Source organism: Cervus canadensis, chromosome 14 (assembly GCF_019320065.1).
Source record: "Cervus canadensis isolate Bull #8, Minnesota chromosome 14, ASM1932006v1, whole genome shotgun sequence".
In the NCBI taxonomy this organism is placed as follows: domain Eukaryota; kingdom Metazoa; phylum Chordata; class Mammalia; order Artiodactyla; family Cervidae; genus Cervus; species Cervus canadensis.
The window spans coordinates 45,576,737-45,602,065 of record NC_057399.1 but is presented as its reverse complement, the minus strand read 5'-3'; the positions used below and the strand labels follow the sequence as shown (position 1 = coordinate 45,602,065).

General features: G+C 39.1%; 1 protein-coding gene across 1 annotated transcript in view; it reads right to left on the bottom strand.

Annotated features, from left to right (window-relative positions):
• Positions 1–25,329, bottom strand: part of ADAMTSL1 (ADAMTS like 1) — a 505,479-nt gene that overhangs the window by 445,551 nt on the left and 34,599 nt on the right. The window contains 1 exon segment of the mRNA XM_043486937.1: positions 3,844–3,971. Coding sequence (XP_043342872.1) covers positions 3,844–3,971 — 128 coding nt within the window.

Genomic DNA, 25,329 nt, shown 5'->3' with positions numbered 1-25,329 from the left:
ATCGCTTTGAGAAGATGTTCTACACTCAGGGGGTTAACCAAGCCTCCTCCAAGCTCCTAGTCCATCAGGGAACATAGTATTTAACTCCAGAAGTGGAGTCGTCACCTATTTGATAAAATCTATTTTAGCTTCCTTTATAGTTTTATAATATTGGGAATAGAATAATTGTTTTCTGATAAGATTTAAAACTATTAATATCAGACATTAATGTGAACAATGACATCATATCACTAGGACTGGAAAATTAGCCTAGCAGATTAATGCAGCAGGGGATGGAAGTTACTTGGACTGAACTGGAATGCTGACCATTACACTACCACACACACTCTAGTTACCTACTGGGCCTATAAGGACATATACATTCATAACCACTAATCTTTCCCAAGAGTTAATAAGGTGACTGAATTGAACTTGGATGTATAAATATGGAGTGGAGAGATTCGAGAAAACCCAGTAAGTCCATTAACTGTTAAAAATGAATTGCCACATTCTTAGATATACCCATCAAGTAAAATTAGATATTTAATTTTCAAATACATGAGGTTTTTAAAGTATCTTTGATATTAATCTTTTATTTGATATTAATTTCTCATTTAAAATCTTTCTTTGCTGCAATCACCCTTTCAGTCTTTGAATTTTATTGAAAGGGCTCCCTGGTGGTTCAGACAGTAAAGGATCTGCCTGTAATACAGGAGACCCAGGTTTGATCCCTGGGCCAGGAAAATTCCCTGGGGAAAGGAATGGTTACCCACTCCAGCATTCCTTCCTAGAGAATTCAATGGACAGAGGAGCCTGGTGGGCTACAGTCCATGGGGTCACAAAGAGTTAGACACGATTCAGCGACTAACACTAAATGTATATCACTAAAATAACTTTATTGAGACTTTCAATGTCTAAGTCAAAGATCTCTCTTGGTAAATGTCACACTTCACTTGAAAATATGTGGGTTATTTTAAAATATCTTGACATTGATTTCTAACATAATTCCACAGTGATAAGAGAACAGACTCTGTATGATTTCATTTCTATACCATTAAATTTTTGCACTTTGTTTTATGTCCCTGGATATATTCTAGAGTCTCCTAGTTTACAGCCTATGGGAACTTGAATAGAATTTGTATTCTACTGTTGTGTGAAACTGTATAAATCTTAATTATGTTGAATTGGTTCATGGTGCTTCTCAGGTCTATTGTATCTTTCTACTTTTCTATATACTCATTCTATTAATTTTTGAGAGTTTGATATTGAAATGCCAACTAAAAATCTTAATTTACCTACTTAAAAAATAATTGTAATATATAGTGGAACTATATGTAACTTGGTTCTGTATTTTCAAAGTCTCCTGTAAATGTGTTATAATACTTTCATAATTAAAAAAAATTTTTTTAATGAATTTCCACAAAAGACCATCTATGGTAGACTGCAAAACTGGTCCCAGTTCTTTACCAACCTGGCATCAAATGCCTTTCCTTGTAACATCTTTGCTCTCCCACACTGACTTTGAACTTGGTCAGGTAATTTACTTTGGTCAATGTACATCTTCAGAAAAAATATGACAGAGCTATTTATCAGTGCCCAACATACAGTAGGACACCATTCTTCAATAGGGCTTATGTTGTGAAGTGACTTTATACTGAACTGTACTGACTCTGATTCTCTTGAGAAAAACAACACATGGGGTGAATTCAGCTCTGCAGTCCATTTTTTTTTCCTATTTCTTTATATTCTTACCAGATTTGGAAATGCCATTTGTTTGAAACCTTTTTTCTTCTTCTTCAAATCCATAAAGAATAGGTGGTTCACTCCTCTCCCTATTTTTTATTATTTCCTATCTACCCCAGTATGGGTTTATTGAATGCATTTTTTTAATATTTGAAAGTCAAATAGGACATATATGTTTATAAATTTTATACTTTTCATTCTGGTTTTTCAGTTTATTATAAGCAGACAACAACCAATATTTTTCATAGTATCTTTTTTTTTTAAGAAAAGTGGTCACACCCTTTCTCTTTAAGAAGTTTTTTTTTTTTTTTAATTGGAGTGCCTTGCAAAATGTTGTGCTAGTTTCTGCTTTACAATGAAGTATCTTAATAAAATCTTAATGACTGGAGTTTTAATATACTAGGTGACAAACATGGTAGTTCTGAATTTCACAGGACATCCATGTTTGATGATTTGCCAAATGACAGACTTTTGCTTGTGGTTCTAATTCATTCCTGAAGCTGTTTCTCAGTCTCTCGCTCAGTACAAGATGCTTGCAATGTAACATTTACATTACTGAGCCAATATGAAATTTCCTATACATTTCTTACCAGCTTTGTGAGACACATGTTTTGGCTCATCCCTATAGAATATTTCAGCATGCTAACCTGGGCAAACTATATAATAGGAATATTCCAAATTTGTACCTTTTGACTTTACTGTGTACATCTATTTTCAGTTATGTCTCACAGTGTTACCACCATGTAGAAACATATAGTTAAGATTTACAAAGTTTTGATATTCAAGATTAAGAGAACAGGTGAATTCCTAAGGATGAAAGATCTATTCTTTCTATTTAGCTCACAGATCTGGTTTGATATGAAGCTGGCCTCCAAAGCAGACAGACAAACTCACTAGTTGATTCAACCAACAGACTCATCTTCAGGGTAGACCCAAATACCAGAATGGCTAAATACCAGAACTGATCTCGTAACTTTCAAGATATGGCTTTTAGTCATGTTTCCCAGAGTATGTTATTTACACTGGGGCCTCTGTGGAACCAAAATGATCTCTAGTAATCAATGGATCCAGTGAGGGAACATCTATCGAGCTTTCACTATCTCTCAGACTCTGTGCAGACCTGGAGGATACGGAAAAAAGTAAGACTTGGACCCTGATTTCAAAAAATTCTCACTCTAATCAGAATAAATTGACGTTTTTCTGAAACTACATCTCACCACTTTCTGTTGCTTATGAAAAGTCTAGAAAAATCAGCAGACGCATAACTTGCCCTTCCTCCGTTTCACGTATTATAATATATAATAATTTTGATCAAACCTCTTCCTTGCCACATATAATACTTTTCACTGTCAAATAAAATTTGACATTTCATTAAAATATTACCTTTCATTAAAAATATTACCATAGTACTTTGTGTTTTATAGTTTGGAGAAAAATCTAGTCATAGACTACACAACTCAAGAAGTTTTGACTTATTATTATTCTAAGTAAAGACTTTCCAGTCCAGCACCTCAAGCCTTTTCCTTTCAGCTTAGGAACTGTGAGCCACTCTTACTTCCCCTTTCATCATCGCTCCCACTATTCACATCCCAATTTCCACAGCCATTTCTATTCTTCCAAATCTCCTTATATGCACAACTCACCATTCAGGAAACTGAATGACTTTGGGGAACTTCTGACCATTACAACGTCTAAAAATTCATATAGCCTTCGTTTTCAAACTACTGGTAACATTGGAATACAACATAATATGCTACTAATGTTAATATAATTGTGATTAGTCACCACAGTTGTTAAGATGGTACCAAAAGTATAATACATTATGGAGCTATAGATACTAGGTCCACTTTTGATAATTCATTTCTAATAATATATTTTCCTTCCAGTTCTAACATGAAAACGGATGAGAAAATGTGCTTGGTGAATGAGATAAATTCTAAGGAGCTTATCACATAAGAGTATCTAAATATCTAGCAGGAGATGGTCGTATTTAATTCTTTGGGCCTGCCTTTCATTCCTTCAATCCGCAACAAAACGCTCTGCTTTACCCCCAAGGTACAGCTCCGACCTGCTCCCGCGGGGTCTTGCAAGGGAGCCTTACCCTGTGGGTTCAGGACTTACTTGCTGCTGAGGCAGCGTCTCAGCGAGTAGGAGGCCCCTCCGCCGCAGGTGCGCGAGCACTCGCTCCACGGGCCCCAGGCGTCCCACAGGCCGTCGCGGTCCTCCTCAGAGCGCGCGGTCCTGGAGCTCTGCGAGGAACGAGAGCGCGGTCAGTATGAGTCCTCAGCGACCCCGGAAGCGTGTGTCCTAACCGTGGGTGGGCTCGCGTGTGTGGACACGAGGGCCTTGTGGAGGACGAAGCTGAGTGCAGTCTCAGATTCTTTCCAATTTAATCATGTACCTATGTTTGGGCGGAGGAATATTTGAGTGCAAGGGCCCCAGGCTGTGACTGAAAAAGGCCCAGGGCCTGCATGAATGGGAGTGAATGGGAAAAGGTGGCCAGAACTAGCAGTCTGCGTCAGAGGAAGGTAAACTGCACTCAAGTCAAAATTTCATGAGACTACTTTTTGCCGCTCTGTGAAGAGAGAAGCTACACTCGAGAGATGTTTCTGCTCTGAGAAAATTGACATGTGCATACTGTCACTGCTTTCCAAAATTTAATGTTTCATACAATGGACTTTTTTTTTTTTAATGAAGCAGCAGCATTCTTGGTTTTTAGACTTCTCAATGAGAATAATTGTATGAATTAACTGTAGTAATACAAGGACTAGACAGACAGATTTGCTTGTTATTGACAGACTTCCTAGTGAAATCTGCATATACTCTAAGGAAAACTATTATGTGTAGGTGTCCATGTAGTGCTTCACACTTCCTAGAAGAGTTAAAGAGAAAATTGGTGCCAGTCTTATAATAGTTAATAGAACAGATTTTGGAGTCAGAAACTGCCTCGGTTTGGATATGGATTCTGTTTTTTAACTAATTATGTGTCTGTGCACAAGTAATTTCCCACCTCTCTACATTTCAATTTTCCTTTCTATAAAATGGGGATAATATAACCATGCCACAATATCCACGTGTGTCCCTGTGCACGCACTCGCGCACACACACACACACACACACACATACTGTAAAAAGACTCCTTATATAAACTAAACTTAGGACAAGTTTCAGAGTAAATCACAAATATTACTGATTATTATGTTATTATAAATTGAGAACATGTCTTTATGTATGTTCACAGTTGTATTAGTCTGTTCATGCTGCCATGACAAATTAGCAGACTAGATGTCTTAACAGAAATTCATTTTTTCACAATTCTGGAATCAAAGTCCAAGACCAGGATGCCAGCATGGTTGGCTCCCAGTGAAGACTTTCCCCTTAGGTTGCAGATGGCTGCCTGTTCACTTTGTGGTCATATGACCTCCACTTTCTGTGAGTAAGAGAGGGAGTGAGCTCACTGGTGTCTCTTGTTAGTAGTGCATTAATCACATCATGAGGGCCCCACCCCTACAATCTCATCTAAATTAATTCTCTCCTAAAGGCTCTATCTTCAAATAGCATCACATTGAACATGAGGGTTTCAACATTTAAATTTGGAGAGAACATACTCAGTCCATGGCAAGAGTTCTACAAATAGCTAGCGGAAACTGTGGCCAAGTTACTTTACTGAATAAACCAGGTGATATCCATATAATAAAGGTGGTATCATTTCATGTCAAAGGCATACACATAACAAATGTTAAAATTTCAAAACTATATTTGGAAAAAGCAATTTGTAAAGAAAATGTGTATGATAGGCTATATGATGGTTTCACATTCAGTTTGTTTTCTCTGAGGAGACAGCATAAGCAGAAAAAGCATGGAATACAAAGGCAACAGGAGGGCAACCTTTTAAAGCATTGTGAGAACCTGAGATGATGCAGGTAAAGTGACCAGCATATAGTAGGCTGTATAAATGGTAGCTCTTATTATTATTATTTTTAAAGACTTTCTCACAGCCTATCTAGTTATACTCAAGGCTATATCACCCAATTAGGAGGAGTCCCTGAAAAGGCAAAGAACATTGTATCACCCCTAGAAAACTATTTATTTTGAAGTAATGGGATTCTTTACAAATATGTAGCTATGGGACTCATTTGTCAAACTGACTATTCCTTGGAACTTTTACAACCTGTACAAATGAAGTCACAAACTTGGCCTTAGAGTATTATATCAAGGAATGTCTAACTGGTACATATTGTATTTACATTCCTGAATCATTTGAAATAAGTAGTGGGAAATGGTTAAAAGCAGAGACATAGACCTACTTGGGCTTCCCTGGTAGCTGAGTGGTAAAGAATCCACCTCACAATGTAGGACAGATGGGTTTGATCCCTGAGTTGGGAAGGTCCCCAGGAGAAGGAAATAGCAACCCACTCCAGTATTCTCGCCTGGGAAATCACATGGACAGAGGAGTCTGGCAAGCAATAGTCCATGGGGTCACAAAAGAATTGGACATGACTTGGCGACTAAATAACAATGTAGACCTACTTAGCCTACAGTGGAATACTGGCTCTAGAGCCTCCCAGCTGTAATTTACTTATGCTTCAATTTTCTTATCATAGATTGGGAAGAATAAAGCTATCTGTATTCCTGAGACATTGTGAGGATTAGAATAGTTAATATATAAAAAGCACACAAGGCAGAAACAACCCAAATGTCCATAAGAGGATGAATGGATAAACAAAACGTGCTGTATTCATAAAACGGTATGTTATTCAGTCTTACAATATGACCCGGTCATACCACTAGTGGACACATACCCTGAAAAAACTGTAATTCAAAAAGACACCATGCACTTCAGTGTTCTTTGCAGCATTATTTACAATAACCAGGACAATGGAAGCAACCTAAATGTCCATCAACAGATGAATGGATAAAGAAGATGTGCTACATATATGCAATGGAATATTACTCATACATAAAGAGGAATGATATTGGGTCATTTGTAATGATGTGGATGGACCTATAATCTGTCATACAAAGTGAAGGAAATCAGAAAGAGAAATGTAAATATCATATATTAATGCATATATGTGGGTTTAGAAAAATGGTAGAGATGAACCCTTTTTCAGGGCAGGAATAGAGACACAGGCATAGAAAACAGATGGGTGGACACGGGGTGGAGGTGGTAGAATGAACTGGGAGACTGGGATTGCCATATGGGCACTTCCACGTGTAAAACAGATAGCTAGTGGGATCCTGCTGATTAGTGCAGGGAGCTTGCAGTTCAATGCTCTGAGGTGACCTAGAGGGGTGGAGGTCCAAGAGGGAGAGAATACAGGTATACATATAGCTAACTCACTTTTTTGTACAGAAGAGACTAATACAGCAATGTAAAGCAAATATATCCAAATAAAAAAGAGTAACATTTTTTTAAAAGGCAGGAAATTCTGACACATGCTATGACATGGATAAATGAGGAAATTATGCTAAATGAAATAAGCTAGATACAAAAGTATGACTATTACATGAATTCACTTACAGGAGGTATGTAGTCAAATTAATAATCTTAAAACTTCAACTTTCCCACAGCAAAAGCTTTCAGTCACCTGTCACATGACACTGACCTGGTGATAAGATCTGCCAGGAGTTTGAGGTTCCTATAAAATGCAGCACAGAATGTGAAAGAGAAACCCATTGATTACCCTCAAATCTGTCCTTTCTAAAGTATTTACTGAGCTCCAAAGCCTGTTTTTTAAGGTTAATAAAACCAATCTCTAATCATACAGGATATTCTTTTTCCAAGCATAATTACCTAGTGAGAGAGAAAAGACACTTTGCCATTGAAATATACATACTGAGTCTCTTGCTCATCCAGTAAGTTCGTTCCTTAGATTTGTGAAAAGTTTTTGTGCACCTCCTGACTCCATTTTTGTTTGCTCTGTGTGGTTGGAAGATGGTTCTGTTGAGAGTGTATTTGACTGATATAGCAATTATTTATGTGGCACAGATGCATTGTACAATGCAATTTCCTTTATTTTATTAAAATTCAATCTGAGATGAAAACCAGTGTCACAAATGCTAGCATGCATGAAGTAATTAAAATAAGCAAAATGAGTGGTTACAAATCATGATACTATCCAGGTACTACAACTGAAAAAAAAATTCACACACAGTATTCACATGTGAACTCTTCTTTTATGTGAGGTAAGAACACATGAATGCCAAATCCTGGAGTCATTTCTCCCTGGTGGCTCTCTGGATAAGATATTTAGAAAATAATGTCTGGTTGGGAGGGGGGATCGGGATGGGGAACACATGTAAATCCATGGCTAATTCATGTCAATGTATGGCAAAATCACTACAATATTGTAAAGTAATTAGCCTCCAACTAATAAAAAAAAAAAGAAATAATAAATAAATAAATAAATAAAAATGTAGAAAATAATGTCTGGTTGAAATCTGGCTTTTCTAGAGAAGGAAATTGTTTCAGACTCTGCGCTAAAGTTGCTTGGTAGTTTTCATGTGCCTGGTAGGGAAATTAAAATGAAGTCTTGCTCAGCTTTCAGAAGAAGGAGAGCAGGTCTCTTATCTGCTTCTGACCTGGATACTGCCTAGATACCCCGCCTGCCTGCAAGCACAGCAAGTAAGATGGCATTTTAGATAAGAAAGGGAATGGGTCTTGGAATTCTTGAGACCCTGGAATTCTGGCTAACCCCTCAAGATCTAATGAAATCCTGTGACTCACAAGGTGAAACAAACAGTATTGTAAAAGTTAAAAAGAAAAAAACAGAACTGCATTTCAGCACACAAACTAATAATGATAGTATCAGCTTGTGGCCTGGGATTATAAGTGGGAGTCTCCAAAACTGCAATTTGAAATTTCACCCATGGAGCAGATACACTGCCTAGGACCTTTTTCCCATTAGGACTCCGGATTGCTGTTAATGAAGGACTTCCCAGCACTGTTTAAGTATGGATGTTGGTCTGCCCAATTTGGTGATGCATGTGCTGCTACTTTTCTCTACTGTTTCTATTTCTTTTCTTTTAATGACTGCATATTGAAAATAAGTCAAATAATCCTCTATTAAATATTGAAACTTGTTGTGTGTGACAAGTGGTTTCTTTTGTTAACAAATTCTTTGAACCTAAAGCCAAAGTAAAACTTTCAGCAAAACAGAAATTGGCACTCTGAGCAGGGTTCATGAAACAAAATGCCACTCTTTAAAAACAAAGAGGTTAAGACTAATCAAGTTTTTATTCCCTGATATGAAGATTTGCCTTACTGCTCATTAGCTACTGAATGGAGCATATCCACTGGATTGTGTGAAAATTAGGATCCCAAATTAAAATGGGCCAAAGCTTTTGATGTTATTAAATGTTTGCAACTCATGCCAAATGAGAAAGAATAAGAATGTACCATGCAGGCTCGGAGAGGCTAGATCCTCCTCTTTGCCTACCGTAAGGTGCATGAGGCTAAATTAAAATTAGTTGAAGGTATGGCAATAACAGAAGGGAAGCCAGAATTAGAGAAAGAATCATGTGATGTGCAAGGATGATTGTCCATGTTCCAATGTCAAAATTATATTTTAGCTGATCAAGTCTCCACTTTCCAGTCGGTAGCCAGAAAAGCTTCTGTGGAGGTTGCACAAGCTAAATTATCAGCATCAATGTGGCACGGCAAAGTTAACAAAAAGAAAGTTCATCTGGCAAAAGCTAAAGCAGGGGTAGACTTGGTCCCCAGTGCTTGGGATGGGGATATCTGGAATGATAGTTCGAACACAGAAGCAGATGATAATGCAGACCAGAGAGCACAACCTAGCTCTATGCAAGCCAAGGAGGAATCAAAACCCATACGCTCAGCCAGCATGGCATTGGAAAATGGAAACGGATGCCCAGGGGAATACCATAAGGAAAGATACCCTTGAGGATTACACAAAATCAATGACATTTTAAGCACATTTACTGAGAGGTCTGGATAGCCCTTATTTCTTGAGTAGTGTGCATATATGACACTGAGGTAGCTGGAATTCTCATAGATGAGGATAACACAAATAAATCTGGTACATCAGTAATGATTCTTTTGTGCAACAAGCTTTTAGAAATAAAAGTCAAAGTCCAGAGACTCAAATCTACTAGAAGTGGTGGCTGAAGGCTGCGATAAGATATAACCTTTAGAATCTACATGACCTGGGGGTGAATGCTCTTGGTATTCTTTAAAGGACTGTGTTCAGAGACTAGAGGAGGAGGCTATGAAATGTGAAGCATGACTATGAGATGTCACAAATGCCTTTAACAGTACAAACAAGAAAGATCTTTAAAACAGCCCCTCCCAGCTACAAGCATGTCATTTTAACCCTTTTGTTAAATGAGATGGGCACTCCCATTAATGAAGCAATTAATAAAGTTCAGCAGTTAGGTGACTTAGGAGAAGTGAATTTCCAAAAGACAGAGGATAGATAACTGAATAAAAGCAATAACAGAGTATCTAAAAAGGAGATGGGATTTCCTTAAAGAGGGAGGCCCTAGAGAGAAAACTGATGGAGTAACTATTATAGAATTATGGGACATGTATGGCAGGGAGGGATTAGATATAAGAAAGGTTTCCCAGGACACTGTTATGGATAAGGAACAGGAGGAAGGAAAAAGGGGACCAAAGGAAATAATACATTTAGGATGATGGTGGTGAAGATGAATCTAACTACTCAGATTTTTTCCCTAATCCAATTTATCCCTGGAAGGATTTGGGGAAAAATAAAATGAAACAATGAGTTGTGGCCAAGCTCTGGTAAATTGTTGGGGTAGAAAAGATATGTGGCTTCATGTTAAAGTAACGATTTTTTTTTTAAAGAGCTCACAAATGACTGAGGGCATTAACTGATACTGGAGTGGAGGCCTCATTAATATGGAATCCAAAGGATTTTAAAGAACAGAAAGTGATAGGAACTGGCCTTGGAGGTAAACGGATCGAAACTATACAAACTAAAATTGATTTAAAAATAGGGCAATTACCTCAAAGAATTTATTCAGTAATGATCATTCCTGTTCCAGAATATATAATTATGATTGATAACTTGGTTGGCAGGGCTCTGAATACTTTAGTGGGGAGATATCAATTTGGGGTGCATGCTTTAAAGTTGGCATCTCCTGTAATTGTGGGAAAGTTAAACATGATCCCCAAAAAGCTGCTGGCCCTAATAAATTAGTTCAACTGAAATAGTACTGAATTCCTGGGGTACAGGCTGAAATTTATAAAACTATACAAAATCTGTTAGAGGCTGGAATATCAATTACCAAGTCTACTGAATGCAGTATGGCACTGGAGCCGCGAGTGGCCGAGAGGAGCTACCTGACATCCAAGGTCAGGAGCGGCGGCTGCGCTTTGCTGGACCGTCGTGAGGAGATACCCCACATCCAAGGGCAAAGGAGTAGCCCCAGCAAGACGGTAGGAGAGGCGAATTTGCGTTTAGAATAAATATCCCGACAGAGATGATCAGAGGGCTCAAACAAACCCTGTCTGCACCAGGACCCAGGGACCCCACAGAGACTGAGACAGAACTGTGTTTGAGCATCTCCTGTGGAGGTATGGGTCAGCAGTGTGGGTGCAACAGACTTGGGTACGGCATAAGCCCTCTTGGAGGAGGTCGCCATTAACCCCACCATAGAGCTGCCAGAACTTACACAGGACTGGGAAATAGACTCTTGGAGGGCACAAACAGAACCTTGTGCACCAGGACCCAGGAGAAAGGAGCAGTGACCCCACAAGAGACCGACCCAGACTTGCCTGTGAGTGTCCAGGAGTCTCCAGCAGAGGTGTGGGTCGGTGGTGGCCTGCTGCAGGGCTGGGGGCACTGAGTGTAGCAGTACCTGCATGCAATCTTTTGCAGGAGGTCACCATTATCTTCATTACCTCCACCATAGTTTGGCCCCAGATAAATAGCAGGGAGGGAACACAGCTCCACCCAGCAACAGAAAACTGGATTAAAGATTTACTGAGCATGGCCCTTCCCATCAGAAAAAGACCCAGTTTCCCCCTTAGTCAGTCTCTCCCGTCAGGAAGCTTCCATAAACCTCTTAATCTTTCTCCATCAGAGGGTAGACAGGCTGAAAACCAGAATCACAGGAAACTAACCAATCTAATCACATGGACCAGAGCCTTGTCTAACTCAATGAAACTCAATGCCATGTAGGGCCACCCAAGACGGACGGGTCATGGTGGAGAGTTCTGACAAAATGTGGTCCACTGGAGAAGGGAATGGCAAATCACTTCAGTATTCTTGCCTTGAGAACCCCATGAACAGTATGAAAAGGCAAAAAGATCCTATCTTTTTGCTGAAGGATGAACTCCCCAGGTCAATAGGTGCCCAATATGCTACTGGAGATCAGTGGAGAAACAACTCCAGAAAGAATGAAGGGACAGAGTCAAAGCATAAACAACACCCAGTTGTGGATGTGACTGGTGATGGAAGCAACGTCTGACGCTATAAAGAGCAATATTGCATAGGAACCTGGAATGTTAGGTCTGTGAACCAAGGCAAATTGGAAGTGGTTAAACAGAGGATAACCATAGTTCATAGTTCAGGTGGCTCAGATGGTAAAGCATCTTCCTGCAATGCAGGAGACCTGGGTTTGATCCCTGGGAAGGGAAGATTCCCTGGAGAAGCAAATGGCAACCCACTCCAATATTCTTGCTTGGAAAATTCCATGGATTGAGGAGCCTGGTGGGCTATAGTCCACGGGGTCACAAAGAGTCAGACATGACTGAGCAACTTCGCTTTCAAATAGAGGATGGCAAGAATGAATGTCAACATCTTAGGAATCAGCAAACTAAAATGGACTGGAAAAAAAACAAAGCAAAAAAATAAAATAAAATGGACTGGAAAGGGTGAATTTAACTCAGATCACCATTATATCTACTACTGTGGGCAAGAATCCCTTAATGGAGTAGCCATCATAGTCTACAAAAGAGTCTGAAATGCAGTACTTGGGCGCACTCTCAAAAACCACAGAATGACCTCTGTTCATTTCTAAGGCAAACCATTCAATATCACAGTAATCCAAGTCTATGCCCCAACCAGTAATGCTGAAGAAGCTGAAATTGAATGGTTCTATGACAACCTACGAGACCTTCTAGAACTAACACTCCAAAAAGATGTCCTTTTCATTACAGGGGACTGGAATGCAAAAGTAGGAAGTCAAGAAACACCTGGAGTAACAGGCAAATTTGGCCTTGGAGTACGGAATGAAGCAGGGCAAAGGCTGATAGAGTTTTGTGAAGAGAACACACTGGTCATAGCAAACACCCTCTTCCAACAACACAAGAGAAGACTCTACACATGGACATCACCAGATGGTCAACACCGAAATCAGAGTGATTATATTCTTTGCAGTCAAAGATGGAGAAGCTCTATACAGTCAGCAAAAACAAGACTGGGAGCTGACTGTGGCTCAGATCATGCACTCCTTATTGCCAAATTCAGACTTAAATTGAAGAAAGTAGGGAAAACCACTTGACCATTCAGGTATGACCTAAATCAAATCCTTTACAATTATACAGTGGAAGTGAGAAATAGATTTAGGGGACTAGATCTGATAGACAGAATGCCTGATGAACTATGGACAGAGATTCGTGATATTATACATGAGACAGGGATCAAGACCATCCCCAAGAAAACAAAATGCAAAAAAGCAAAATAGCTGTCTGAGGAGGCCTTCCAAATATCTGTGAAAAGAAGAGAAGCAAAAAGCAAATGAGAAAAGGAAAGATAAACCCATTTGAATGCAGAGTTCCATAGAATAGCAAGGAGAGATAAGAACGCCTTCCTCAGTGATCAGTGCAAAGAAATAGAGGAAAACAATAGAATGGGAAAGACTAGAGATCTCTTCAAGAAAATTAGAGATACCAAGGGAACATTTCATGCAAAGATGGGCTCAATAAAGGACAGAAATGGTATGGACCTAACAGAAGCAGAAGATATTAAGAAGAGGTGGCAAGAATACGCAGAAGAACTATATTAAAGAGATCTTCATGACCCAGATAATCACAACAGTGTGACTGCTCACCTAGACCAGAAATCCTGGAAGAAGTCCAGTGGGCCTTAGGAAGCATCACTATGAACAAAGCTAGTGGAAGTGATGGAATTCCAGTTGAGCTATTTCAAATCCTAAAAGATGATGCTGTGAAAGTGCTGCACTCAATATGCCAGCAAATTTGGAAAACTCAGCAGTGGCCACAGGAAAAGGTCAGTTTTTATTCCAATCCCAAATAAAGGCAATGCCAGAGAATGCTCAAACTACCACACATTTGCACTCATCTCACACGCTAGTAAAGTATGCTCAAAATCCTCCAAGCCAGGCTTCAACAATATGTGAACTGTGAACTACCAGATGTTCAAGCTGGTTTTAGAAAAGGCAGAGGAACCAGAGATCAAATTGCCAACATCCGATGGATCATTGAGAAAGCAAGACAGTTCCAGAAAAACATCTATTTCTGCTTTATTGACTATGCCAAAGCCTTTGACTGTGTGGATCATAACGGACTGTGGAAAATTCTTAAAGAGATGGGAATACCAGACCACCTAACCTGCCTCTTGAGAAATCTGTATACAGGTGAGGAAGCAACAGTTAGAACTGGGCATGGAACAATAGGCTGGTTCCAAATAGGAAAGGGAGTACGTCAAGGCTGTATATTGTCACCCTGCTTATTTAATCTATATGCAGAGTACATCATGCGAAATTCCAGGCTGGATGAAGCACAAGCTGGAATCAAGTTTGCCAGGAGAAATATCAATAACCTCAGATATTCAGATGATACCACTCTTATGGCAGAAAGTGAAGAGGAACTAAGAAGCCTGTTGGTGGAAGTGAAGGAAGAGAGTGAAAAAGTTGGCTTAAAACTCAACATTCAGAGAACTAAGATCATGGCATCCGGTCCCATCACTTCATGGCAAATAGTTGGGGAAACAGTGGAAACAGTAGCAGACTTTATTTTGGGGGGCTCCAAAATCACTGCAGATGGTGATTGCAGTCATGAAATTAAAAGACACTTACTTCTTGGAAGGAAAGTTATGACCAACTTAGATAGCATATTGAAAAGCAGAGACAATACTTTGCCAGCAAAGGTTCATCTAGTCAAGGCTATGGTTTTTCCAGTAGTCATGTATGGATGTGAGAGTTGTATTATAAAGAAAGCTGAGTGCCAAAGAATTGGTATTTTCGAACTGTGGTGTTAGAGAAGACTCTTGAGAGTCCCTTGGACTGCAAGAAGATCCAACCAGTCCATCCGAAAGGAAATCAGTCCTGAATATTCATTAGAAGGACTGATATTGAAGCTGAAATTCCACTACTTTGACCACCTGATGGGAAGAGCTGACTCATTTGAAAAGACCCTGATGCTGGAAGAAATGAAGGCAGGAGGAGAAGAGGACGACAGAGGATGAAATCATTAGATGGCATCACTGACTCAATGGGCATGAGTTTGAGTAAATAGGAGTTAGTGATGGACAGGGAGGTCTGGCATGTTGCAGTCCATGGGATCGCAAGGAGCTGGACATGACTGAGCAACTGAACTGAGCTGAACTGATGTCTACTGAATGGAATAACCCTGCATGGCCAGTAAAGAAAAGCCGTGGCTCTTGGAGAATGTAGATTCCCAGGAACTAAATGAAGTAACTCCATTTCTGACCACTGCAATTCCTGATACAATAACTTTAATAGAATGAATACAGAGCCATCTGGGGCAATGGTATACAGTAACTGACCTGGCTTATGCTTTCTTTACTATACCCACAAAAGAACAATTATGGAATCAATTTGCTTTCTCTTGGCGAGGGTGACAATATACCTTTACTTGCTTGCCACAAGGTTATGTGCACAGCCCTATTATTTGTCACCAACTTGTAGCTGAGCATTTAGATCACATAAAATATCTGATGATGCACAAATATCTCATTATATCAATGATATTATGATACAAGACCAACTAAGGAAAAAGTGTTTAAAACCCTAAACCAACATGTGCTAGTATCTTAAAAAACAAAGGATGAGAGATTAATCTTTGCAAAATTCAGAAACCTGCCCAACATTTTTGGAATACAATGGGCTAAAGGACATATAAAAGTTTTACCTAAGGCTAAACAAAAGATAGGAATATAAAACTCCCCAGAAAAAAAGGAAGACTCAGAAAGTCATTAGGGCTCTTTGGTTTCTGACAGTAGCATACTCCACCTTTGGGCCAGATATTGAGTCCACTTTACAAAATAACTAGGAAGAAATATGACTTTCAATAGGCTTATGAGCAACAACAGGCTTCTGATGTTATTAAATGTGTAATATAGCATGCTTTAGACCTACACCAGTACAACCCAGTGACATAGAATTGTATGTGTTTATAAGTGATTTGTATGCTAATTGGAGCTTGCAGCAAAAACATCAAGGCAAAAGAATGCCTTTGAGCTTCTAGAGTAGTAGTTTCCAAAGGCTGGGAGAAATTATACTACCTTTGAAAAACAGTTATGGGCTTGTTATTGGGCTTTGACTGACACAGAACAACTGACTGTAGATCATACCCTAATATTGAACCCTCAAGTGCCAATCATGCAGTGGGTACAAAGTTTGCCCAAAACCCACAGCATAATAAAACAGAAATGATATATTCAAGACCAAGCCAAACCTGGGCCATGTGGGGTCGCTGCCTTACATGAAAGGATTTCTGAAATTCCTATTGAAGGCCTTGTACAAGGCTAAAATTAGGTCCAAGATAACTGAGTCGCCTGTAAAATGGTGAAAGCCTTTTGACTCTTAAACTGCACAAGAAAAACCACATGCATGGTTTGCTGATAGATCAGTTACATATATAGGATCCACGCACTATTGGAAAGTGGTGGCACATAATCTGGTCTCTGCTGAATTGCTGACTACTGGTGAAGGTTAAAGTAGCCAATTTGTTGAGTCACATGCTGTTTATCAGGTATTAAAGCAAGATGATTTAACTGAATGCCATATATGCACAGAATCTTGGTTGGTAGCCAAAGGATAGGCCACTTGGCTCCCCAACGGGTAAAGAATAACTGGCAAATTCACTCCAAAGAGCTATGGGTAAAGAATTATGGTCTGACATTAGGGAAATTGCTCAAACCACTAATGTTTCAGTCTTTCATGTAGATGCTCACAGTGTTCCGAACTCTATGGAATGATGGTATAACTCTATTACAGATGAACAAAACTGAATCCAAGCAGTATAAACTGATCCTTACTCCATCAGCTTAAAAGGTTTGACTTTGTGGGCACACCAAAAATATGGCCATCTGGGAGAAAAAGCAACACACAGGCTCAGGACCAAGGTATTTCCTTAACTATGGATCTCATTAAATCTGTTATTTTACAATATCCAATTTGGCAACATATTAAGCATAGAAGTTTGCTATAACTAGTCAAATGACAATTGACATCTGGCAAACTGCCTGGGCAGATATGAGAAATTCATTATATTGGTCCATTAATTTGAGATAAAGAATGCCAATATGTATGTACTGCTGTGGACACCTATTCTGGATATTTAGTAGCCATTCCTTTTGGAAAAGCCAATCAGACTAATACTACTAGAACTAATTAATTTATAATATGGTGTCCCACTCCAAATTCAGAGTGACAATGGGTCACAATTTAAAGGTAAGTTAAAACAAGAGTTTGCCCCGGAACATAATACACAATGGATTTTTCCATTGAATAATCCACTTTAACAGCAATTAATTAAACTTGGAGAGGGCTCTTATAAAAACTGGAGAACTAACTTGAATACTGCCCTCAATATTTTAAGTAATAGACCTATAGGAAAATCAGAAATTCCTTTGATGAGAATGACTATTTCAAACTTACAGATTCATAAAACAGACTTCAGTCTTGAAACAACTGAGTATTGATAAATTAGCCCAGGAGCACTAGCTCTTTTCTGAGCTACTCCTAAGGCTGTTGGACTGGATTTGTACTCTATATCTGAATACAGACTTACTAAAAGATTGATATGCGTTATTTCAACCAGTATTAGAATTAAAATGCCCTCCTGGACACTTTGAATTAATCAAAGAATGTTCCGGTTCAGTTCAGTCGCCCAGTTGTGTCCAACTCTTTGCAACCCCATGGACTGCAGCACCCCAGGCCTCCCTGTCCATCACCAACTCCTGGAGTCCACTCAAACTCATGTCCATTGAGTCAGTGATGCCATCCAACCATCTCATCCTCTGTTGTCCCCTTCTTCTCCTGCCTTCAATCTTTCCCAGCATCAGGATCTTTTCAAATGAGTCAGTTCTTCATATCAGGTGGCCAAAGTATTGGAGTTTCAGCTTCAACGTCAGTCTTTCCAATGAACACCCAGGACTGATTTCCCTTAGGATGGACTGGTTGGATCTCCTTGCAGTCCAAGGGACTTTCAAAAGTCTTCTCCAACACCACAGTTCAAAAGCATCAATTCTTCGGCACTCAGCTTTCTTTATAGTATAGCTCTCACATCCATACATGACTACTGGAAAAACCATAGCCTTGACTAGATGGACCTTCTTTGGCAAAGTAATGTCTCTGCTTAGCCTTAAAAGGGCTCTGTGTCCGTGGGGGAGTTATAGAACCAGACCACGAAGGAGAAATCCAAGTAATTTTACAAAATGAGGGAAAGGATGATTTGTTTATTAATAAACATGATCAAATTACCCAGTTGCTGATTTTGCCAGGTGCAGTTGACAAAGAACAAAAATAAGAACCTATCACCTTATTCACAGTTAGGGACAATGAAAGATTTAGATCCACAAATGAAATACACTAAAATCTGGGTGAAGCCTGATGGTCCTCCCATATCTTTTGATGTAATTGCACAGAGGAAGGATAATACCATATTAGTGATGATCCTCAGACAGGAAAAATGGAAATATGTGCTATTAACCCACTGTTATTCTCATGAATAGAGTATTCTTGGAAGCCTGACTGTATTGGGGATTTTCATTCATGCCTCAACCTTCAAGAATATGCTACAATTTAAAAAATATTGGGGAATATTCAGATGAAGAAATAGGAGCCAGAACTGAACTCAGGATAACTTCACCTGCCCTGTAAATGAGGCCTATCCTTCTTAAATTATGACTTTCTATGGACAAAATTTCTATCTGGTCAGGAGTAAGACCTGACAACCTCTGGGACTGAGCTTTTGTACAATCTCCAAACACTTTCTCTTTGATAGTAGAACTAAACCCTCGTGCTTCCATAATGTGTTGTAATATATCAGAAATTTCTTCTTGCCCGACTGTGGGCCAACAAATGCACAGTATCATAAACTCTTGTAGAAGTGATGCTACTTTGAAACCGTATAGTGGAAGATCTACACAAAACGTATCTTTAGCATAAGTTCCTATGTTAATACGTTTCAATAACTCTCAAATTACTGGAACAGGTACCTGGATAGATGTCCTTACAATTTTGGGGACTCATCTGAAAGTTACTCCCCACTTATTAGAATTTAACAATGTACTCAGGTAGCCCCAAATTATCAGAAATTTGTATTAAATTTTAACATTACCTTTCTAGCCCATCCTAAATGTAGGATTAGGAGAGCATGGTTTAATGCTCTATTAGGAACTGCTGGCACTGGAATGGACCTGATAAATACTACTGATGTAGAAATTTTAGCATCCAGATTACACAATATTAGTAAAGATATAGCTCAAGCCTTGACCATTAATGCTAAATGGATCCCTACAACATTAAACCAACATTCACCTAGCTTAACATATGATGCAGAACTTTTTGCAGTTGTTTAATAACTCAGTTACAACTATTTCAGCTTGGGATTCCCAGGTGGCTCAGTGCTAAAGAATCCCCCTGCCAATGCAGGAGACACAGGTGTGATCTTTGGGTTGGGAAGATCTCCTGGAGAAGGAAATGACAACCCACTCCAGTATTCTTGCCTGGAAAATCTCAGGGAGAGAGGAGCATGGTGGGCTACAGTCCATGGGGTCACAAAAGAGTTGGACATGACTTAGCAATTAAACAACAACAAGAACATTTCAGCTACATCAAACTGAATCCTTAACTGACATGTTTCATTGGACTGTTTGTTCCATGCAGCTGTTATATGACCTTGCTCAAAAGTATAAGGCCCAAGGAATTTTAATGTCTATGAATGCATATGCATGGAAGAAATTATTTAGAGAATGGATTCCTAACAATCACTGGGTATTAATCCCTAAAAGCATTACCAAAGGCACTGATACCCTGGTCCCAGGGAACCTTATATAATTATAACATAGTATTATAACATAAGTATTAGATGCCAATTCCATGCGGTATCCACTGTATTTGAAGAAGAGTATTGGTTGCCACACTGAACTGGGAATTATTTGGATTTTAATAATTGTACCTACTTACTGTGGCAAGGCTACCAAGGGATTGCTATGTGGACCAATGTCTTGCCTTTGGGAACCTGCCTTATTGGAGAATTCCATTAATTACTGTGAATGGACTATCTTTCTTAAATGCTATGTTTTTTGAAATAGCCCCTCAATTTGTATGTATTATAACCAATGATGTAGAAAATACTTATACATATCAGTTAGGAACTCCTTTTTCTGGATGCCTAACACATGTTGATCATTTATATTGGAACAGGATCATCTATTACTTTCTCCCGCATGAGAACTCAGGTATTGTGAACTCAGATGTTATTCCCTATACTTTCTGTTCCCAACATTAGCTTCCTCTTAGAACATTTATGTAAGATTTTGCAAGGAACCAGTTACAAAATTTCACAGATAAAGGTTCCTTGATAGAACACTCTGTTACTACTCTTCCTGCCAATAAGTTAATGGATGTGAGAGTTGATGTAGAAAAACATACTTCTCACTCATGGTGGGTGTTTTCTTTACTAAATCCCATACTGCTGAACATTGTTTGCTGCATTGTTTGATACATTACTTGTCTATTTGATCACTTTATTTCTATTGACTATCTGGAATTGTTATTTGACTTATAGATTTAAAAAGACTGCTCATGTTATTTTGTCTTATTCTTATGCTCTTCAGCCTAAACAATCCTGAGGCCAACTGTTAGGGAAATTAAAATGGAGGAAGTTTTGTTTAGGTTTCAGAAGAAACAGGCCTCTGACCTGCTTCTGACCTGCCTGGACACTGCCTGGATTCCATGCCTGTCTGCAAGCACAAAAGGGAGTGGTCTTAGAATTCTTGAGCCCCTAGAGGTCTGGCTAACCCCCCAGCCCCACCCCGGAGCCTAATGAAATGCTGTGATTCACAGGTGAAACAGCATTGTAAAAGCAAAAAAAAAAAAAAAAAAAAAAAAAAAGAACCAAAAAACAAGACAGAGCTGCATTTTTCTTGGAAACTGATGATATCAGTTCATGGCCTGAGCAGGAGTCCCCAAAACTGCAATTGGAGGTCATCACCCATGGGGTGGATGCACTACCCAGGACCTTTTCCTAACTGGGACTCTAGACTGCTGTTATTAAGGGACTTCTCAGCACTGTTTAAGTCTGGATGTTGGTTAGCCCAATTTGGTGATGAATGTGCTATTACTTTTCTCTGTTGTTTCTATTTCTCCTCTTTTAATGATTGCATATTGAAATTAAGTCAAACAAACAACCCTCTATTAAATACTGAAACTGTTTACTGTGTGTGATGAGTGGTTTCTTTTGTTAATGAATCCTTCAAACTTAAAACAAAAGGAAAACTTTTGGCAAAACAGTGCCTTGTCTGGGGAGGCACTAAAATGGCTCTAAGGTGAGGGCTCACTGACTAAACATCTTACCTCATCACCAGCTACAAGTTTCAGCACAACTAGACATATTAAGTGCCCACATTTCTTTGAAGGAGATTGCACGCTAGTCCAGAAGCAAGTCACAGACCTATTCTTCAAACTGGAACAAACTCCAATTTTTTTTTTAACCAGCAGGATAAACATAATTCATTTAAACGGAATTCATGTTTAATGTCAGAGAAAGTAATTTTCCTCCTCTTTAACTGTGCCAACTATAACCATAAATAACATTTCAGCAATGCCTTGCAGGTCACTTAAGACCTAGAAGCATTTGCCTATTACAGTTGTTAAGAAAGCTTTTGTGATAAATAACTTTTGTGCTTATCCAGGTGAGATGTTTGTTTATTCCTCTCATTGTGGAATGTGCATTCTTCACTTCACAGTAGCATTTTTTTAAAACTGAAAACTCCTTGCATCTTGGAAGAAAAACTGAGGCAGAAGAAAACAGGAATAATGAGGTGTCAGCAAGCAATGCTGCTTGTTTCTGAAACAGAAAATCTAAGCTTTTCCCCTGCATTCCAAGCAATGTTTCTCGATTTTATTTCCGTCACTTGAACCTAATATTTTAACGTCAGTGTCTTGGAAACAAGGCCATGAATGCTATGGAAACAGAGTGATCAAGAGATCATTCCTGACCACTGCTGGAAATTTCAGTGACAGTATCAGGTGAAAGGATGATCTTTAGCTACTGATAGACAGAAAACTAAAGAGCAGCCATTAAATTCTATATGTGAGACAAGGATTTACCAATAGGTTTATCAGGAAAGGTCAAAACTGCATCTGATATTGAACTTGAGGGGGAAGTTCATTATAAATCTCCTTCTTAGTGTAGCACTTATTTTTCTATATAGTCATTAGAAGGGTTAGAATAAATAATTGGTACCTGACATTTCAGAAACCTAGTGAACACTGAGAGGAGAAAGGCCTGAGTCTTGGGTCTATAATCCTATAGAAATTGAATACTCCCCTTGAGTCATTCAATTTAGACAAAGTCTAGCTATTTCTAGATCTTTGGTGCTACATGATGACCTTCTAATGTAGCACTGTCGATGATTCTTAAATCAACTACAGTCGATCTTTTAACACTCAGAGGTGAAGGGTGCTAACCCTGCACTCAATCAAAAATCTAGTATAATTTATGGCTAGCACTCTCTCCTTGCAGTTCCTCCACATTCACAGGCCATGTAGTACTATACTACTTACTATTGAAAATTTTCAATATAAGTGGACCTGTGTAGTTCAAACCTGTGTTGTTTAAGAGTCAACTGTACTTTCTTGCTAGAAAACTCAGCCATCAGCTCCCTGGTTCCATCCATCCTTGTTCCTGGTCAGTTAAGTGTCTCCAAGCCTCTATCCATGCCAATTCCATGGAATATGGTCTGTGACTGACACCATTATATACCTCCCAACTATTTCAAATCCTAAAAGATGATGCTGTGAAAGTGCTGCACTCAATATGCCAGCAAATTTAAAACTCAGCAGTGGCCATGGGACTGGAAAAATTCAGTTTTATTCCAATCCCAAATAAAGGCAATGCCAAAGAATGTTCAAACTACCACACATTTGCACTCATCTCACACACTAGCAAAGTAATGTTCAAAATCCTCCAAACCAGGCTTCAACAGTACATGAACTATGAACTTCCGGATGTTCAAGCTGGTTTTAGAAAAGGCAGAGGAACCAGAGATCAAACTGCCAACATCCATTGGATCATAGAAAAAGCAAGAGAGTTCCAGAAATACATCTATTTCTGCTTTACTGACTGTGCCAAAGCCTTTGACTGTGTGGATTACAACAAACTGTGGAAAATTCTGAAAGAGATGGTAATACCAGACCACCTGACCTGCCTCCTGAGAAATCTGTATGCAAGTTAAGAAGCAACAGTTAGAACTGGACATGGAACAACAGACTGGCTCCAAATTGGGAAAGGAGTACGTCAAGGCTGTACATTGTCACCCTGCTTATTTAACTTATATGCAGAGTACATCATGAGAAATGCTGAGCTGGATGAAGCACAAGCTGGAATCAAGATTGCCAGGAAAAATATCAATAACCTCAGATATTCAGATGATACCACCCTTATGGCAGAAAGTGAAGAAGAACTAAAGAGCCTCTTGATCAAAGTGAAAGAGGAGAGTGAAAAAGCTGGCTTAAAGCTCAACATTCAGAAAACTAAGATCATTGCATCTGGCCCCATCACTTCATGGCAAATAGATAGGGAAACAATGGAAACAATGACAGACTTTATTTTGGGGGCTCCAAAATCACTGCAGATGGTGACTGCAGCCATGAAATTAAAAGATGCTTGCTCCTTGGAAGAAAAGTTATGACCAAGCTAGACAGCATATTAAAAAGCAGAGACATCACTTTGCCAACAAAGGTCCATCTAGTCAAAGCTGTGGTTTTTCCAGTAGTCATGTATGGATGTGAGAGCTATACTATAAAGAAAGCTGAGTGCTGAAGAATTGATGCTTTTGAACTGTGGTGTTGGAGAAAACTCTTGAGAGTCCCATGGACAGCAAGGAGATCCACCCAGTCCATCCTAAAGGAAATCAGTCCTGAATATTCATTGGAAGGACTGATGCTGAAGCTGAAACTCCAATACTTTGGCTACCTGATGTGAAGAACTGACTCATTGGAAAAGACCCCGATGCTGGGAAAGATTGAGGGCAGGAGGAGAAGGGGATGACAGAGAATGAGATGGTTAGATGGCATCACTGACACTATGGACATGAGTTTGAGTAAACAGGAGTTGGTGATGGACAGGGAGGCCTGGCGTGCCACAGTCCATGGGGTCACAAAGAGTCAGACATGACTGAGCAACTGAATTGAACCGAATGAAGGAATATTCAAAGATTAGAAGAACATCTCTAAATCCATCAGCCTCAGAAAGGTGTCATTTTCTCACCATCAGTAACTTATCTAAACATGGTTTTCATCTGATAATTTTGTGGCTAATTTCAGAGGCAACTTCAACAACCCAGTCTCAGGTGAACAAGTTTAAATGTGACAGCTACAAGTAGTTATACACTTAGAGTAACCTCACGAAGAAATAGTTTCCCTGTACCTCACAGTCCAATAGACATTACCTTCTATATACCTCCTTATCCAGAACCTTTCTCTTACTGGAACCTGAACAGGTTCAAGGACTTAGGAAAGGTATTGTACAATGAAGAACAAATTAGCAATAAGAAGACTTAAGAGTTATATTTGCTCTGAGACACACACATATAGATGTGGTATTTGGAAAATATTTTTTCCAAATGTTTTAAGAAGGGGTCAAACTATACAGAACAAAATGAAAACAAAAGTAGATGCTGAGGAAACGGATGATAGGTTTTTTGTAAAATTGAAGTCATATAACAGATGAAGTTATATTATAAGCAAAGTGTTTTTCAGACACCAACAGAGTCTCAAAAGTAGCAAAGTGGGTAACAGGACCAATTGGAAGAGTGGTTCTTACTCTTTCAAGATCAGTGAGGAACCACCTGAATGTCTGGTTTTCCTCTTCTCCCAGACAGAGAGCATTTAGCTTAAGCCATCTGGATCTGTGTATGTGACTGTACTAAATGGATGTCACACACCTCAAAATTAAAAAGGGGGGGCGACTCCTCCCGTGATGAGAGAACCATTTTTCCTGCAGTGTGCCCATGCAAAGTGGAGAAATCCATACACAGGAACGTCCCGTTCATGTACCAAGCTTTGGAAACAAATCTGCAGACTTCATTTTTAGCTCCCCCTCCATTAGGTTCCTATAAATCTTATCTAATCCTTGGCTTCTTTAACAACTTGGAATACGCGTTCTGCTGCCAACTG